The 18,531-nt window shown below is 43.6% G+C and overlaps 3 gene segments (V, D, J or C); all 3 read right to left on the reverse strand.

Moving 5' to 3' along the window:
• Positions 1–18,531, reverse strand: part of LOC110257561 (T cell receptor beta constant 2-like) — a 192,884-nt gene that overhangs the window by 86,636 nt on the left and 87,717 nt on the right.
• Positions 1–18,531, reverse strand: part of LOC102167789 (T cell receptor beta constant 1-like) — a 116,160-nt gene that overhangs the window by 67,452 nt on the left and 30,177 nt on the right.
• Positions 3,299–18,531, reverse strand: part of LOC146394893 (T cell receptor beta variable 16-like) — a 57,304-nt gene continuing 42,071 nt past the window's right edge. Inside the window, 4 exon segments of the V gene segment in view lie at positions 3,299–3,389; positions 4,932–5,059; positions 7,667–7,968; positions 8,083–8,284. Coding sequence covers positions 5,045–5,059; positions 7,667–7,968; positions 8,083–8,131 — 366 coding nt within the window.

Raw genomic sequence — 18,531 nt, forward strand, 5'->3', positions numbered from 1 at the left:
TAGAGTTGCATTTTTTTCCCTGTATATGCATCATATTCACTCATTTATTCCTATGTCTGATACTTTGTTATTGCCTGGCTAAAACTGTGGATGCTACATTGTTGAGTCTAGATTTTCTCCTTTCACTTAACTAGTGCTCTGATATTTTTCTTTAAAAGGCAGTTAATTTATTGGCAGATCAGGGAGGCTTGTTGAGCTTTGTTAGGGCAGTTCTAGGGTAGCTCTTACTCTAGGATTTGGGTAGCCCTTCTTTGGAGGTGTAACCCCCTCCCAGGGCGGGGGGCGGGGGGGAAGTGTTTTCCCAGGCTGTCTGCCAGGTCTCTCCCCGGTGGCTGGTGAGAATTTGTGACTCTCAGGATTGTGTGATCAGCAGAATCTCTGTTCCCTTCCCAGCTCCCCTGCAACAGCTCTCTGCCAGGCCTTAGTTTGGGGCAGGGAAGGGGGAAGAGAAGGTCTTTGCTGTGCATCTGCCTCTACCATTCGACCAAAGACGAAAGGGAACCCCATGAAATATTGGGGCAGCTGACTCTTCGTCATCAGCCACCTCCACAGCCTGGAACTCTGTCTCAGCTTCCCCATCTCAGCGAGACCACTGTGCGCTGCGTGCCTCCACGTCGTTGTGCTGCAGTCCGGAAACTACCAAGGCAGAGACTTGTATGTTTCCTTTTCTCAGTGAGGACAGCGTGTTGTTCAATGCCTGAAAACTCTTGCTTTAAAACTTTTGTCAGGTTTTTTTTTTTTACCAATTACTTAATGAATTTTATTACATTCATAGGTGTACAACAATCATCACGACCAAATTTTATAGCATTTCTTTCCCAAACCCCCAGCGCATCCCCCCACCCCCCAACCTGTCTCATTTGGAAACCATAAGTTTTTCAAAGTCTGTGAGTCATTATCTGTTCTGCAAAGAGGTTCCTTGTGTCCTTTTTACAGATCCCACATGTAAGTGATAGCATTTGATGTTGGTGTCTCATTGTCTGACTGACTTCACTTAGCATGATTGTCAGGTTTTATAGCGGCTTATGGATGTAGGGCAAGTAACAACTATCCATTTTGACCTGAATCCAAATTCCCCAATTATCCTTACTATAATTATAGATTATTATTATTATTATTATTATTATTATTTTGGCTGTGTCTGTGGCACGTGGATGTTCCCAGACCAGGAATGGAATCGGCTCCACAGCAGCTACCCCAACCGCTGCAGTGACAATGCCAAATCCTTAACCTCCTGTACCACAGGGAATTCCAATTATAGAATTATTATAATGCTTATTTCATTTTTAGGATTCTTGATCCCTACTGTCAAACTGACACCATTATAAGTAGTTTATTAGGGTAATCCTGTGATTGGGCTTTTGATCAAACTGGATGACATACTTCATTTTTGAGTGTTCTTAAACACTTTTTTCACAAATGTTATTTCCAGATTTACATGAAATTTTTTATAATGTCTCATTTCCTATTAAATTGCTGGTTTGATTCTCTTTTATTTTTTATTTTATTTATTTATTTATTTATTTATTTATTTTTGTCTTTTTAGGGCTGCACCCATGGCATATGGAGGTTCCCAGGCTAGGGGAGTAACTCGGGATCCGAGCCATGTCTGCAACCTATTCCACAGCTCATGGCAAAGCCAGATCCTTAACCCACTGAGTGAGGCCAGGGAGCCAACCTGTGTCCTCATGGTTACTAGTCAGATTCATTTCCACTGAGCTGAAATGGGAACTCCTGATTGTTTTTTCTTAAATTGTTATCTTCACCTTCATGGTAAACACTGGTAGTTTCCGGGTATCACTTAAAAATGTGTTTCCCGGAGTTCCCGTCATGGCTCAGTGGTTAACGAATCCGAATAGGAACCATGAGGTTGCGGGTTCGATTCCTGGACTTACTCAGTAGGTTAAGGATCCAGCGTTGCTGTGAGCTGTGGTGTGGGTCGCAGACGTGGCTCAGATCCCACGTTGCTGTGGCTGCGGCATAAGCTGGCAGCTACAGCTCCGATTAGATCCCTAGCCTGAGAACCTCCATATGCCGCAGGAAGCGGCCCTAGAAAAGGCAAAAAGACTTAAAAAAAAAAAAGAGGTGTTTCCCTAAATTCATTCCTCAGGAATTTGTTTTAATTTATCCAAAGAAAAATTACATTGCACTCCACAGAGCATGTAACATTCTCATGGTTTGCATTTAAATATCTGTAATTTGCCATAAGTACACATATTCTTTGAAGTACATTTTTCATGGCTCCTTTCACTCATCTCTCTTTTCCCCAGACACTGAAATTCCATGTACTACAACCAGAAGTTTCTCAGTCTTTTTAAGCCTCAGGGAACAGGAATTGCTCTGCAAGCACTGGTGGAATTTAAATGGATGAGCTGCTGTACTAATAGCTCACTGAAACTGGTGACTGCACTGGATGGAATTTGACCCTAAAAATTAGATAAAATAAGGGCAAATATTAAAAAGGTAAAAATGTTTGATTTTTCTGCTGCCTTTCCCAGCAGAATCCAGTTAGTAAAAAGAAAGAGAAAAATTAGTTTGAGTCAGGTTTACTCCAGGAAGCTTCCCTATGTACAGGTGAACATAGGGAAGCATTTTCTCAGCATTCCTTGATAAAAGCGTTGTTGATAAGTGATGGGTCGTTTTGGAGGCAGCAATGGTTGGAAGCCTTGCTATGCTACACAGACATGAGTGCCCATGGGGGTGACCACAGTCTGGATGCCCAGGGGACTGGGAATGGGAGAAAACAAGAGGGGTTTCTATAACGGAGATAATACACCCCTGCTCAATAAGAGACCACCTCGTCCCCCACACTCAACGGTTCTCTGAAGTCTGGGGTGATGCCATACAGATAGGCGGGGTTTCAATGTCTAAAATTAAGGAGGGACTAATATCTAGTATATCTCAGCACTGTCTGTCCAACACTCCTTGGCTTTTGCTAAGCACCCTTTAGCCTTGTATTAAATTGCACTGATGCTTAAGCTAATTCCAGTTAACTTCTGTTAACTTCCAACCTAATATATCACCTGCTTCCTAAATTGGGGCCATGATGGCTTTGCCCAGTAAGAGGAACCAACATTTCAGCACCGTGGATTGGCTGCTGGTGCAAACATACAGCTCTGAGTGTCCTGGCTCAGAGGACTGGATTTCCAGGCTTCAGGTGCGGGGTTTGGGGAGTATTTAGCTGAGAATCACTTCTTGACCAACTCGATTTGATCAAGAACTTGTTCATTCTGAAAAGAAATCAAAAACGTCAACTCTTTTCTCTGGATCTGTTGAAACCAATAAAAAAAGTACATACCCTTTTGGGGGAATACAGTTCATTCTTGCTTTCTATCCTTCACTTCTGACCAAGTGTCCTGGACTCTGGGTGACTTTGGCATCGATAGAGCCTGTAAGAGAAGGAAACAGAAGCTCTAGACAAACCCAGGAGGGACCTTGACAAGGGAAACACCTTTGGCAAGTCCAGAACAGGATTTTATATTTCGTGCTCAGGACTCACCTGCTCCCAGGAGACAAAGGGCTATACAGCAGAGCAGGCACGTGCCCACAGTGGCCCTGAAGTAGCAAAAGGATGAGGTTTTTACATCCCCATCAGCAACCTTGTGACGTGATCACTGCGCAGACTCATAATGACCATGTTCCTGGGCAAAAACATTTCATGGCATGGGAAGAAAGGCTTTAATCCTAGCTCAGAAAATAGACCTAGTTCACATTTTATTCATTTAAAATTTTTCTTTTGTCTTTTTGCCATTCCTTGGGCTGCTCTCGTGGCATATGGAAGTTCCCAGGCTAGGGGTTGAATCGGAGCTGCAGCAGCTGGCCTGCACAGCCACAGCAACACCAGATCCGAGCCTGGTCGGCGACCTACACCACAGCTCACAGCAACACTGGATCCTTAACCCACTGAGCAAGGCATCTTCATGGATGCTAGTCAGATTCATTTCCACTAAGCCATGATGGGAACTCCTAAAATATGACTTTAATGTGAATGTCCTGCTCATGATCAGATTCATTTGGTGAAACTGAAATTCTCTTAGCTTCCTCTGATCCATTAGGGAGAACTGGCATCTCTTCTCCTAAGCCCTCAAAGAACTTCTGATTATAGAATTACATTATATTATGTTATAATATATAATATTACAATGTGCTATATTCAAATCCATTATAACTACTTTCTTACTAGACTATTAGCTCCTTGGAGAAAGAATCTTTGTTCTACTCAATTTTGTATCTTTTTTGGAAAAGTAGAGGGACATGGGAAAATGTCATGAAGAAATATACATAAGTGTATAAGTAGTGATTAAAAGACTAGAGGCCCAAGGAGCCAAGTCTATCTTCTGGGTCTTATTTCATGAGTTTTTGTTTTGTTTTTGTTTTGCTTTTTAGGGCAGCACCCACGACATATAGAAGCTCCCCAGGCTAGGGGTCCAATTGGAGCTGCAGCTACCAGCCACAGCCACAGCCACAGCCACATCAACACAGGATCTGAGCCGTGTCTTTGACCTACACCACAGCTCATGGCAACACTGGATCCTTAACCCACTGAGTGAGGCCAGGGCTCAAACCTGCATCCTCATGGATACTAGTCGGATTTGTTTCCCCTGTGCCACAATGGGAACTCCCTTCATGAGTTCTTAATTAAGAATTCAGAGAGTGTAGGGACCGATCCTGAGCAGAGGGACAGATTTAAATTTTTTATATAGAGGCTGTCATGGGGCTGCAGGGCTGGAGAAGATTTATGCACAGGTGGGCGGTAGCCACACTCCACTGTGGTGCTACTGGAACAGAGGTACAAAGCTGTTTGGTTTGTGTGGCCAACCTCACAGTGAGAAGAAACAGCCCCTTCTCCTCTCGAGAGGCACTGTAGCCCTCAGCTACATCTCCTCTCTGAACACCCTTTTCCACCGTAGAGTAGTAAATCAGCCTCAGACCCTGCCCTGGGTCCTGCCGGTACCAGTACATGGCGTTGTGGTTCAGGTTCTGTTTACATTCCAAGGTCACATCCTGACCAGCACCAGCGAGCAGGAATCTCATCTGGTAGATTTCAGCATCCATGGATCTTGTGGGGTAAAGATACAAAGGCTGGGATAATGCCTAGAAGGGAGCCGAACACTATTATAAGAAGATGGTATCAGAGTCAGGGTCTGCACAACCAGAAGAGGATTTTACTTACTGCATGTTGGGCTCACCTGCTCCCAGGAGACAAAGGATCATGTAGCAGAGAGCCCAGCTACCCATGTCAAGGGCAGGGTCTTTGTAAAGTTCTAGATGCAGACTCTGAGAGAGGCCAATGGATGAGGCTGGGACCTAGGGCTCCCCCTGGCTCAGTATGCAGAACTTGTCATTGCCACAAGGTGCCTGACTGTCACTGATGATCTGAATACGGGGAAACTAAGGCTAAGAGAGATCAAGACATTTGCATCTTCTCTTCTGCCTTACCGAGCTCTTTATATCCCTTCTAAATGACAAGTGCCTACACGTTGAGAAGACCAAATCCACCATTTCCTGGTCAGAGTCATACTCAATGGTATGCTCCTCTGCACTTGCTATGATGAAAACTAGGAGGCCGCGTTTTTTACCTACACCATAGCCCATGGCAATGCCGGATCCTTAACCCACTGAGTGAGGCCAGGGATCAAACCTGCAACCTCATGGTTCCTAGTCGGATTTCTTTCCACTGCGCCATGACGGGAACTCCATTACCTATGATTTCTTTTATTGACTTTGTCACAGGTTCTACTAACATTGCTATGGTTTATTCACTACATCTGTCCTGAACTAAATGCTATATCAGTTAGAGATGAGTAAAAACAAGATACTTTTTTTCCCATTCAAAATCATGGATTCCTGAATTCTATCAATGTACCCCTTGGAGGTCCCCGGGTCCCAGGTCAAAGATTTCTGCTTTAGAAGAGAATATTCTTTGTACTGGAATCCATGAACAGGAAGCATTAGGAAATTCGTGTATCCTCAGAAATATTTTACCTACAGTGCAATCTCAGATTTGTTAAAGATGTCCTGATTTTAAAAAATTAAACCGCTTTTTAGACTGATTTACAGACGTAAGTTATGACAAGAACAGAACTTACTATGAGTGCATGCTGCGCCTGGGAACATGACTCAATTTCCCTACCTATCTTTCCACACAGCATCTTTACTGTCAGTTACCTTCCTCACCATCATTATCCTTGTCATCTGCAATTCCATGATGTTTGCATGCTCTCTGCGGGGCATTATGGGAATAGTGTGGAGGAGAGACTTTGTTACATGAAAGAGAGAGGCTGAATCAGAGAGGGCGGTAATCAGAGATAACAGCCCCCAAATGGAAGAGTGAAAAGATTTACAGGCAGAGCTTCTGGGCCTGCCTGCTTACATCTCTCACAAGCATCCTATCTTAATAAATCTATTTCTTGCCTTAAAAAAAAAATTTACAAAGAATATGCTTGAAAATCTTCCCTTTCAATAGCATGGGTACCAATTCTGAGACACTTTAGATCATAACGTGCACTATTCTTTTTGACATGTTTTCTTGTTTTAGACAATTCTAATGGATTCATGATCCTTGCTGCATTCATTGTTAAGTGGTGCCATGTTTTAGAGGGAGCTCAACAGTAATAAGAAATGAAAAAGGTTATGTTGTTAAAAACCTTTCCTCATATTGTAAAAGATTTAATAGCCTGCCTCTAATGTAGTAATTTTGTATCTGGCATGCTTATGTGTTCGTGTGTGTGTGTGTGTGTGTGTGTGTGTGTGTGTGTGTGTGTATTTCATATATACATGAAATCATGAAAGAATAAACCAAGAAATTAATTAAAATAGCTACCTACCTAGAAGGGGAATAAAAAAATAAGGTAGAGAGGACATGTAGAAAACAACAGAAAGAGGCATTTTCATCCAAGTATGTTCATCAAATGAATTTAGGGAAAAATCAACAAAATACGTGCAAGACATGATTGAAAAAAATATAAAGCAATCCTGAGAGAAGCTAAAGACCTCAATAAAATACTGCTTTTTGGGGAGAGGGAAAATATTCTGTATCTTGACAGCCATAGGGTCACATGGATCTAAAAATTTATAGACCACATTGAAATATATGCTTAAAATGGGTATGTTTTACGCTAAGTATGTTATACCCCGAAATTGCTTCTAAAACTTGCGATTGTAGTGTTCAGGACAAAGGGAGTTGCTGAGGACCCTGTTCTGGCAGAAAGAGCTGTGAGAAGCAGTCCTGAGCCCCTAGGGAGTCCGGGGTCTGGATCAGCGGAACGTGCTGGCCAGGCAATCCTGGTCCCCACAGAACACAGGTGACCTGCCAGTGATCCTCATTCCTGAAGGCACAGCTTGGTCAGCTGAAAAGCACAGAATTACATCCTTTAATTTAGATCATGAGAAACCCATCAAGCGCCTATCCTATGACTTTCCTTGGCCAGATGCCCTGCACACTGGGGAATCTGAGCCCCCTCTACAGCTTCCTTGTTCCTCCTTGGGTGTCTGTACCCATCAGCTGTTTTAAACATCCTCACCCAACAGGGCCCATTTATAAATGTTTCCTTCTGGTTGAGGCTCTTTCAAGGTGGGTTTCTGTTAGTTCCTCCCACCTAATATACCACTTATTTCCTGAGTTGGAGCCACATGAGTTTGTGTTCTAAGAACAGCCAATGCTCACCACTGTGGCTTTGCTGCTGGCACAGAAAAACACTGCTGAGTCCCCTGCCTCAGTGGAATTGATTCCCAGGCTGCAGGAGTTCTTGAGGCACTCGGCTGTAAATCGCTGTTTGAACACTTCTGTCTCATCTGTGATTTTTTGATTCTGTAAGTAAACCAAGAACTCCAATGCTTCTTCCAACTTCTTCCAATACCAATAAACATAACTATGTCCTTTTATGGGGACACACTCCATCTTTGCTTTCTGTTCTTTTCCTTTGACCAGATAGCCAGGACTCTGGGTGACCTGAGTGTCCATGGAGCCTGTGAGGAAAGAGACAGGAAAGTAGAGAAAAAAACTCAAGAGGGAGCCTGACTTTGGAGCCACAGGAGCAAGTCCTGAGACTGGACTCCAACAAGTTCACAGCAGGAACCTACCTGCTCCCCAGAAATAAAGGGCCACACAGCAGAGGAGGCTGAAGCACATGTTGGCTCAGGAAGAAGCAGGGCAGCCGGCTTTTTTCTCTAAGCCTCCTCATTCCGCATCAGCAATGTTCTTGTGACGTGGTCACTTCCCATAGTCACCACAGTCCCTTGTACATGAGACTCAAACATATCATAGGCTGGGAGGGCAGGAAATCTGGGGAAACAATAAGCGTGGATTTTAAACAGCTTTTATTTTTTTTTTCCTGACTCTGCTCTTTAAAATATAAAATTTTATATTTTAAAATATAAAATCACTTATATGTCATTAATTTATTTTTCATTTTAATTTGTCGAATTATCTCTTCCCCTCCTCCCTTTCCTGTGAGACAGTGAATCATACAACTTGCTGTATGTCAATCATATTTTCTACTGCACTTGTAAAATCATACAGCTGCCTCTTTAAATTAGAAAATTAAATACTGAATTTATACAACCTTTATGATGGGAAACCACACAATGAATATTCTTGCCCGAACCCATCAGCTTAGGAATTAGGCTATCGGTAAGAATTTTTAAGCCCCTGTGTTAATTTTCTGTATTTTATCATTCTTTCTCCATCCCAACCAGGTCACCATAACCCTGAAGTTTATATTTTTATCCACCTGCTTTTCATCACAGTTTCTAGCACCCAATGTAAGAATCTGCAGAGTATATATCATTTAATGTTGTATGTCTTTGAAATTTATCTAAGGGGCTCATTTTGTTCACTTTTTTTTCTGTGCCGTGCTCTTTTTTATTCAAAATCATGTCTATGATATTAATTTATTATTGTTGTCCACAATTTTAGATACTTTGATTTCACTTATAAGTGGGATTCCAGTCTATTAGTTTGTCAGAACTTATCCATCTGACTAAATGCACGCTAGACTTTTTTTTCCCTTAGATTTTGAACTCTACTACAAATAGGACTGCATTCTTATTCATTTCTTTACAAATTTACCTGGAATATTTCTTTATACATGAGAATATAAAAACTGAGCCTCAGAGTCATCATATTTATTTTCCATAAGACTAAATACTTTCCAAATTAATTGAGCCAAATAAATAATCCCATCAACAGTTGATGAATGTTTTCAAACACATTCCACATCTAGGACTCATGTAGCTCTTACTATTCTGCTGATCTTGCCAGTCTACCAGATTAAAATGGTATCTTACTGTAGTTTTAGTCTGCGTTTTTATGATTCCTCAGGAGATGAGATATTTTTATATTTAAAGTGTTTTCTGTACACTGCCCTTTGCTATAATTCTTTTCGTTTCATAAGTTCTTATTTGTACGTAACAGTTCCTTATGTATTCCAGATACCCAACTTTCTCAGTTATCTGTGTTGGCAATCTCTTCAGTTTGTGGCTTTTGTTTCAAATGTTTTCTTTTGTAATTTTGTTGTTGTTGTTGTTGCTATTCCTACTCTAGTAGAGTCTATCATTCCTTATGGAGAAGGGTATGCATTTTTTAATTCTTCATAAGGAACGTTCCCATAATTCACGTACGTACGTAAAGATCTATCCTACATTATTTACCAAAGAGCTAATAATTTAAATGTTGCATTTAAGCATTTAATCCTCTTAGAATTTATTCTTGCTTCAGCCGTAAAAAGAGGTTCTGTTTTATTTTCTTAGGGCTGCACCCGCAACATATGGAGGATCCCAGGCTAAGGGTCGAATCAGAGCTACAGCTGCCGGCCTGCACCACAGCCACAGCAGGCAGGATCCAAGCTTCGTCTGTGGCTACACCACATCTCAGGGCAATGCTGGATCCTTAACCCACTAAGCAAGGCCAGGGATTGAACCGGCATCCTCATGGATACTAGTTGAGTTCATTAACCGCTGAGCCACAAGGGGAACTCCTGTAAGAAAGAGTTTAAATTCTTCTTTCTTTCTGTGGATAACCACTTATTCCAGAAGAACTTGTGGTATTCTTGCATTATTCCCCTGCAGAAATGCAGAAATACATATACCATATATTAAGTGCCTATATATGCATGGTGCTGTTTTAAATCTATGAGTGTCCATTTGTCCATTTTTATGCCTTTTTCATGATCCTAACTCATAATTTGATGGCTAGAAGGGAACTTCATCTCACTTTGTACTTCTTTAATATTATCTTGAATATTCTTCCACTTTTCTGATTACTTTTGCCAATTTTTATGAAAATATCTTTTTGGATTTTGATTACTGCTACACCGAATACATAGACAGAAACTGGAATCCTCTTACAAGTGGTTTATCTCGCTCATAATCATGGTATATATCTTCACTTTTTTTCAGATTTGAAAATGGCTTCCTCAAATTTAATAAGTTTCTGAATTGTTTATCTTCTAATTGAGCTGAGGTTTTTGCAGTTTGTATTTTATGTTACTAACTATAAATGATCTCTCTTTAAATATCTATTTTTCAACTGTTTGCTGCTAATATATGGAAATACACTGTCTTTGTTAATTTTAGTTAACTTATGAAATGTTATAAGTAATGCAATGCTTCTCTGGATTCCTTTGCATCTTCTAAATTTGCCATCTGTCTATAATCCCCTTTTCCCCTTCTTATTGCATTCTCACCTATTTTTCTTTTTCTTTTTTTTTTTTTTTTTTTTTTTTCTGCTTTTTAGGGCTTCACTTCCACACATGGAAGTTCCCAGGCTAGGGGTCGAACTGGAGTTGTAGCTGCCAGCCCACGCCACAGCCACAACAACTTGAGATATGAGCCACATCTGCCACCTACACCACAGCTCATGGCAACACTGGATCCTTAACCCACTGAGCGAGGCTGGGGATCAAACCTTCGGCCTCATGGATACAAGTCAGATTCATTTCTGCTGTACCACAATGGGAACTCCTCACCTTTTTTTTCTTGTACAGTTGGCTGGAAATTCAGCACAACGTTGACTAGAAATTATGTAGACCAGTATCACTGCAGGTCCTGGTTGTGAGGGACATGCTATGTGGGTTACAAAGTGTAAGATTAGGCCCTGCCATTTCAAGGCAACCCAGGATATCTGCAAATCAGTCTCCCAACTGTTACTGAGCCAGGTTCATGTTGCCCTAAGCACAAGGAGCCAACATGCTGAGACTCCGAGGTCTGCAGCAAAGAAAGGGTTATTTTCAAGGCAGACAAGCTAGAAGTTGGGAGAAGAGATCTCAAACCTCACCCCACCTCCGCCTGCCTCCCAAAGGTGAGGAGCATGGGGTTATTTATGGGGTTATGAATAAAGAAGCAGCCTGGTCTGAGGTGTGAGGTACATGGGGATTATGGGGAAAGGGGATTGGAAAAAAGTGTGCGGACCTTATCCTGCACAGATATAATTCAGCTCTCCAGTTCCATAACAGAAGCAATCAGCAAGATCTGAGGGGAACCTTTGGTCCTCAGAGGTCAAAAGGTCACCAAGCAGGTGCTTCTGCAAGCCTGGGAGGAGGGATGCTGTTCTAACAGTCTTAACCAATTCAGCACAAACTAGACAGGGCTGACTCTCAGCTCAGTGGACTCCTGGAAAATAACTTAGGCAAACATCTTATTGCTCATGTGAGGTGCCATTTGGAGACATGCACATCTTATAACTTGATTGGTGAAGGCAGGTGAACTAGACTTAACTAATCATTACCCAGCGTTCCACAACCAGTACCCAAAGTATCTCACCTGAGTTCCCTGAATTATCTAGCAGCTTCCAAGAGGAAGATCTGTGCTGCCCTTTAAGCACAGCGGATTTTTACAGAAAGACGCACATCGCCCCCTAGTGGTCACATTTATCCCAAACGTTGGGTCGCGCATCTCCTCTCACTGCCTTATTTCCTGTGTGCGGAGTGGGGTGCTGGGAGTTGCCAGTTGCACACTGTGCAGCGGCAGCCAAGCACCCCAAGCGTCATCAGAACTAGGAAACAGGCAGCTATCCGTGTGGTGACCTGCTGGGGTCTTATAGAAATTTTTGCTAGTCATTACTTATGAGATCAGTCATTAATCCAATATCAGTTGGTATTATTGATCAGTATAATTAACTTTCTCAACCCCTTCTAGCCACATACAAGGTGAACAGGCTTCCTAGATCTCTAAGTTCTTTGCTCTTTTCCTTCTGCATTCTATCATCAAGGGATCATCTGCACTTTCGTTCTTCCAATTGTGAATATTGTCCTGAATTTTTACCTTCATCCAAGACCATTTTTAAAGTCCCTGACTTGTACATACAACAGCCTTCTGCATATTTCTGGTCAGTTATCTGTCTCAAAGGCACCCCCTGGTCAAATTAATAGGATCTTCTTGGCCCTCCTAATCCACGGCTGTGGAAGTCTTCTCAACCCTCCCCATCTAGTACCCCTTGTGTCCAATCAGTCATCCAGTCTTTGGATTTTATTTCCAATTATGTTTTAAATCCCCCATTTTACTGTATTTCTATCACCACCACCATCAATGTTCTAGCTTCATTACCGCCTGCCTGAGCCACTGCGTTGGATGACTCTAACCTCTGCCTCAGTCCTTTCCACACTGCCTGTTGCTGGAGCCACGATGATTTTTTTTTTTTTTTTTTTTTTTTTTTTTTTTTTTTTTTTTTTTACGGCTGCACCCTGGGCATATGGAAGTTCCCAGGCTAGGGGTTGAATCGAAGATATTAGCCCCCAGCCTATAGCTGCCATAGCCACAGCAACACTGCATCTGAGCCGCATCTGTGCCCTACACCAGAGCTCACTGTAACACCAGATCCTTAGCCCACTGAGGGAGACCAGGGATTGAACCTGCATTTTCATAGAACTGCTGGATCATGTTCACCCCTAGCCTGGGAACTTCCACATGCCAAGCTGTGGCCCCCGCAAAAAAAAAAAAAAAAAAAAAAAAAAGTATTTCACTGGTGCTGGTATTCTCATTGTGGCAAAGTGAAAATGAATCCTACTAGGAACCATGAGGTTGTGGGTTTGATCCCTGGACTCGCTCAGTGGGTTAAGGATCCAGTCTTGTCATGAGCTGTGGTGTACATTGCAGATGCCACTTGGATCTGGTATTGCTGTGGCTGTGGTGTAGGCCGGCAGGTGCAGCTCCAGTTCAACCCCTAGCCTGGGAACCTCCATATACCGCAGATGCAACCCTAAAAAGCAAAAACAAAAACAAAAGAAGACAAAAGTATTTTACTAGTTCTCTTCTCTGGGCCAGAAATACAGAGTAAAGGGGTGGCTGCTATCCTGGGTCCCTGGTTTCGGTGCCAAGGAACACAGGCTGAGGACAGAGCACTGACCCTGTGTCGGCTATTTAACCACCAGTAACCAAGGGACATTGTCACCATGTAGATAGATAGTGGCAGCATGTCTATTTTGTTGTTGCCCAGTTCCACCTGATCCAGACCAGGGCTCATCTTTGTGTCTTCATTTTCACACTTGGGGTCTAAGTACCACCTCCCTGGGGCTTACTACACAAAGCCTTACAGCCTCCCTTTTCACAGACTCTGGGCCCTTTATTATTTCTTTTGTCTCTCCTTCTTGATCTCCTATGCACAGGATTTGACTAATCTTAATGCTTGGCTCATAACACTAAGACACTGTTTACTGATTTTTTTTCTTTTTGGGGCTGCTCCTGTGGCATATGGAAGTTCCCAGGCTAGGGGTCCAATCAGAGCTGCAGCTGCCGGCCTACCCCACAGCCACAGCAACTCAGGATCTGAGCCTCATCTTTGACCCATGCTGCGGCTCCAGGCAGTGCCGGATCCGTAACCCACTGCTCAAGGCCAGGGATCGAACCCCCATCCTCATGGATCCTAGTCAGGTTCATGGCCCACTGAGCCCCGATAGGAACGCCCTCATTTTTAAAATGTATTGATATAGAAGGGACCTGTGAAACATCTCCCCCGCTCAGCCAATGACATGCAAGGTAAACCCTGACACTACTTACATGAAAACCATGCGACCCTCCCCACCCCATCTCCTGCCAGTCCCCATCCAGGTCTGTACTAAACTGCATCCTGAACTGGGGGCATCATCCTTCCTTGGCACTGTCTGCTGGAAAATGTTGGACAGTCGCCTCTCCGGAGGAAAAGCAAACAAGCCCTGATTCGTGGCGCCTGCTGATGACTGTGGTGTAAGCATCCCTAGGATGGTTGATTTCAAGCTCTCAACAAGAGGTCGCTGCAACTGAGGTTGGGAAACAGTCGCACAAAGAGCTCTTCTGAGCTGGTAAAAGCAGTCCCTGCAAGAGCTGTTTCTTGCTTCCCTTTTAATACTTTTCTATGATATTTGTGGTCATGGAAAGGATCGTCTTGAGTCGTTTGTAGCTTCAGAAAAGAAGCACATTGTCTTTTTAGAAGAACTTACTTCGGTATCATACCAAACAAAGCGAGTCACAAAGAGAAGGACAAATACCATATGATTTCACCTATATGTTGGAATCAAAAATACGGCACATAAAACCACTACGGAAAATAGTATGGAGGCACCTCAGAAAAGTAAATGTAGAACTATCATATGACCCAGAAATCTCACTGGTGGGCACATATCTGGACAAAGCTTTCCTTGAAAAAGATGCATGCACCCCTGTGTTCATTCCAGCACTCTTCACAATAGCAAAGACATGAAAACAAGCTAAAGGTCCATCCACAGATGACTGGATTAAGAAGACGTGGTATATATACACAGTGGAACATGACTCAGCCATAAAAAAGAACAAAATAATGCCATTTGCAGCAATATGGATGGAATGAGAGACTCTCATCCTGAGTGAAGTAAGTCAGAAAGAGAAAGACACATACCATATGATTTCACTTATATCTGGAATCTAACATATGGCACAAATGAACCCTTCTACAGAAAAGACATGCATGAACTTGGAGAAGAGACTTGTGGTTGCCAAGGGGGAGGGGGAGCGAGTGGAATGGACTGGGAGCTTGTGGTTAAGAGAGGCAAACGACTGCGTTTGGAGGGGATAAGCAATGCGATCCTGCTGTAGAGCACAGGTAACTATATCTAGTCACTTGTGATGGAATATGATGAAGGATAATGGGAGAAAAAGAGGGTGTGTGTGTGTGTGTCTGTGTGTGTGTGTGTGTGTGTGTGTGTGTGTGACTGGGCCACGTTGCTGTACAGTGACAGAACCCTGTAAACCAACTGGAATGGAAAAAATAAAAATCATTTTAAAACAATAAGAGACAATATTAAAAAAATATGGCACAAAAGATCCTTTCTGCAAAGCAGAAACAGATCCCAGACATGGAGAACCGACTGTGGTTGTGGGGGGAAGCAGGGAGGAAGTTGGATGGATGCAGAGTTTGGGATTCGTAGAGACAAAACATTACATTTATGCATTTATTTATTTAGCTTCTTAGCCTGAAGCATACGGCCAGGGGTCGAATCAGAGCTGCAGGTGCCGGCCCAGGCCACGGCCACAGCAACGCAGGATCTGAGCCTCATCTGCAACCTACACCCCAGCTCATGGCAACACTGCATCCTTAACCCACTGAGCAAGACCAGGGATTGAACCCGAGTCCTTATGGATACTAGTTGGGTTTGTTATCACAGCGCCATGATGGGAACGCCAAACTATTACGTATGGAATGGATAAACAATAATGTCCTACTCTGTAGCCCAGGGAGCTACATCCAAAACCTTGGGGTAGAATATGATGGAAGACAGTATGAGAAAAAGAATGGGTCACTGACTCACCATATGACTGGGTCACCATGCTGGACAGCAGACATTGACACGACACCGCAAATCAAATCAAATCAAATTTCAAATACAGAAAAAAGCAAATCTGCTTTTCGATATCTCACCAGAGTTACTTTTGCACTCGATATTAATTTCCTACAGCATTGCTCATCGCTGTATTCGTTTTGATGGACATGATAGTTTTCCATCCCATGAGTATCCCACAGTTTATTCATTCACCCTCCTGTCAATGCACATGTGTCTTGGTTCCACATTTTTCTACTACGAATAGTGCTGCTGAGACTCCTTATCTATGTCATCTGATAAGCAGAAGCAGGAGCTTCCCTGATGCAGTGGATTTGCTGAGTCACGGAACAGAGGAACAATCAACTATTTAAGATAATATCAAAAGGTTTCCAAATGGTTTGCATCATTCAAGCTCCCACAGGTAATACTGTGGATCCAGATATAACTATTTATATCTCTAAGCTTTTTATATTTGGATATAAACACGAAATGGGTTCACCATTGCATCTTGCTTCACATTTTCTTGATAACCCACGCAGTCAGACATCTCGTGTAGTGGTTGATCATAGATGTTTCTGCTATTACATGTATGTTAACATCTTTCACTCATTTTTGGTGGATCCTACAAGAGTTGTGGTCAGTCTATGGTTTTTTTCTCGGAAAGGGCTTTGTGAGGGGTTTACAGGCACTGCTCTTGGGGCTCAGCCCAGAACTTTCTAGCTTGGGGGACAAGCCTTGCTGTCTGAAGTCTTTCTCATTTACTCCCTCTGCCTTCTCTTCCCTCTGACACCTTTGCCGAGACAACAGCACCTTCTCTATGAAGGTTCTCGGCTTGTTCTGTACCTGGGTATAGAGGGTTCACCTTCCAAGCCTTATCCCATTCATTCAACAGTCACAAACTAGGAGCCCCCATCATGACTCAGCAGAAATGAATTGGACTAGTATCCATGAGGATGCAGGTTCAATCCCAGGCCTCGCTCAGGGGGTTAAGGATCTGGCATTGCCATGAGCTTCAACACAGGTCATCACAGACATGGCTCGGTGGCTTCCACCAGTGGCTACAGCTCCAATTCGACCTCTTGCCTGGGAGCCTCCATATGCTGCAGGTGCAGTCCTAAAAGGACAAAAACAACAACAGCAAAACAATCACAAACTATATATAGGCCATCATTGACTTCCTTCGTCTTGGCTGCCTTATAATCCTGCTAATCTTCAGGGCCCAGGATGGTGACAAGAAAGTGTTGAAGTGTCTTGGGGAGACAAATGCCAACGTTGATTACAAAAATACACAGTGTTTTACAGAAGCTTTTTGAGATCTACCTAGAGAATTATGTGTTGATGTATCGAAGAATATATGATTAACCTGCGGCAGAGTCAGAAGGAAAATCCAGGTTTTAGCATTTTCAGCCCAAGGAACTACTCCATATCAGTTGGCCATTTATAGGCCCGGCTCCATTCCCATTGGCTAGTTCTCAAACACCAGACTTTCTCCACACTCCATACTTAGATTTTTTTCCCCATTTTTCTCTCTCCACACACACACACACACACACACCCACCTCACAGTCAGAAAGACTGTGGTTTTTCCTCCCTCCACACCCTCCAGGGGGCTCTCCCCTGGGGTGGGTGGGGTGGGGGAGGGCGGCTGCTGCAAAGGTTCTTGTTTGGGTCTCTGATCTCTGCTCAGCGCTGTGTCACTAGCACCACAAAAGTAGAGGCTGCTGTCGGCAGGATGCACGCTTCTCACCACCAGAGATGAAAACCTTTGGTTTGGGTGGCTGATGAGAAACTTGGCGCTGTTATAACCTTTTTCGTAGGTGGCATTAGAGCCCATGTTAGAAGTTGCTATCAGCAGGGGGCCCTGTTCTGGGAACTGATGATACCAGAACATAGTTGTGGCTTGAAGGTCCACTGTACGGCACTGGATGGTCACAGAGGCACCACTCTTACAGATGGCCCTGCCGGGATGTTGAGAGACGAGGGCGCCAAACCCGTAGCCTGCTGAGACAGAGGTCAAAGAGATGAGCAGCCGGCAGGACCAGGCGGACCTGACCATGGGCAGAAAATCAGCCTGGCTCCCTTCCCTTTCTCACAGCTCCCAGGGAATCCCATTGGCTTTCCGAAGTCTCTCTGTCCTACTTCTTAGGGTCATAACCCTCACTCCCCCCACGACTGGTGGCTTCTCGCTTTACCCTTTCCACCTCCAGAAAGCGTGGAGGTCCCCTCTTGTTTTGATCAGACTAAAGAATCCACAATCCCCGGCTCCCACCCGACTCACGCCAACACACACACACACACACACACACACACACACACACACGCATACTCGCCCAAGCTACTCAGGTAATAAGGCTCTTACTGGGTCCCAGAAGCAGCAGAAGCACCAGCATCTTCAGCTGCTGGCCTGGCACCACACCTCTCTGAAGGAAGGTGCGACCTTGCCCCCCAATCTTCTGTTCTCCACCCATAGAAGGCCGGTTGGCTGCCTACTAATCCTGCTCACTACTCCGCCCCCTAGTGGTCGTCGTCTATGATGGCAAATGATGTCCATGACATCTTCCATGATGCCAGAGACCACCTAGTGGTGGTCTTCCTGCCAAAGAACGACACAGACATTGCTGGAAGGGGTCTCGGAGACGGTCGAACTCAACCCCTGACTGCACAGAACATAAGCTGAGAAACGACTTAAGTTTCTCATCCTTATATATGTGTGTAGCAAATGACGTTCTACTTCATTCTTTACTTCTGTAACCTAGTCTCAGTG

The sequence above is a fragment of the Sus scrofa genome, chromosome 18 (assembly GCF_054392235.1).
Source record: "Sus scrofa isolate SSC_HxYL_T2T_F1_AM1 chromosome 18, Sscrofa_HxYL_maternal_Yorkshire_Landrace_v2.0, whole genome shotgun sequence".
Classification (NCBI taxonomy): Eukaryota; Metazoa; Chordata; class Mammalia; order Artiodactyla; family Suidae; genus Sus; species Sus scrofa.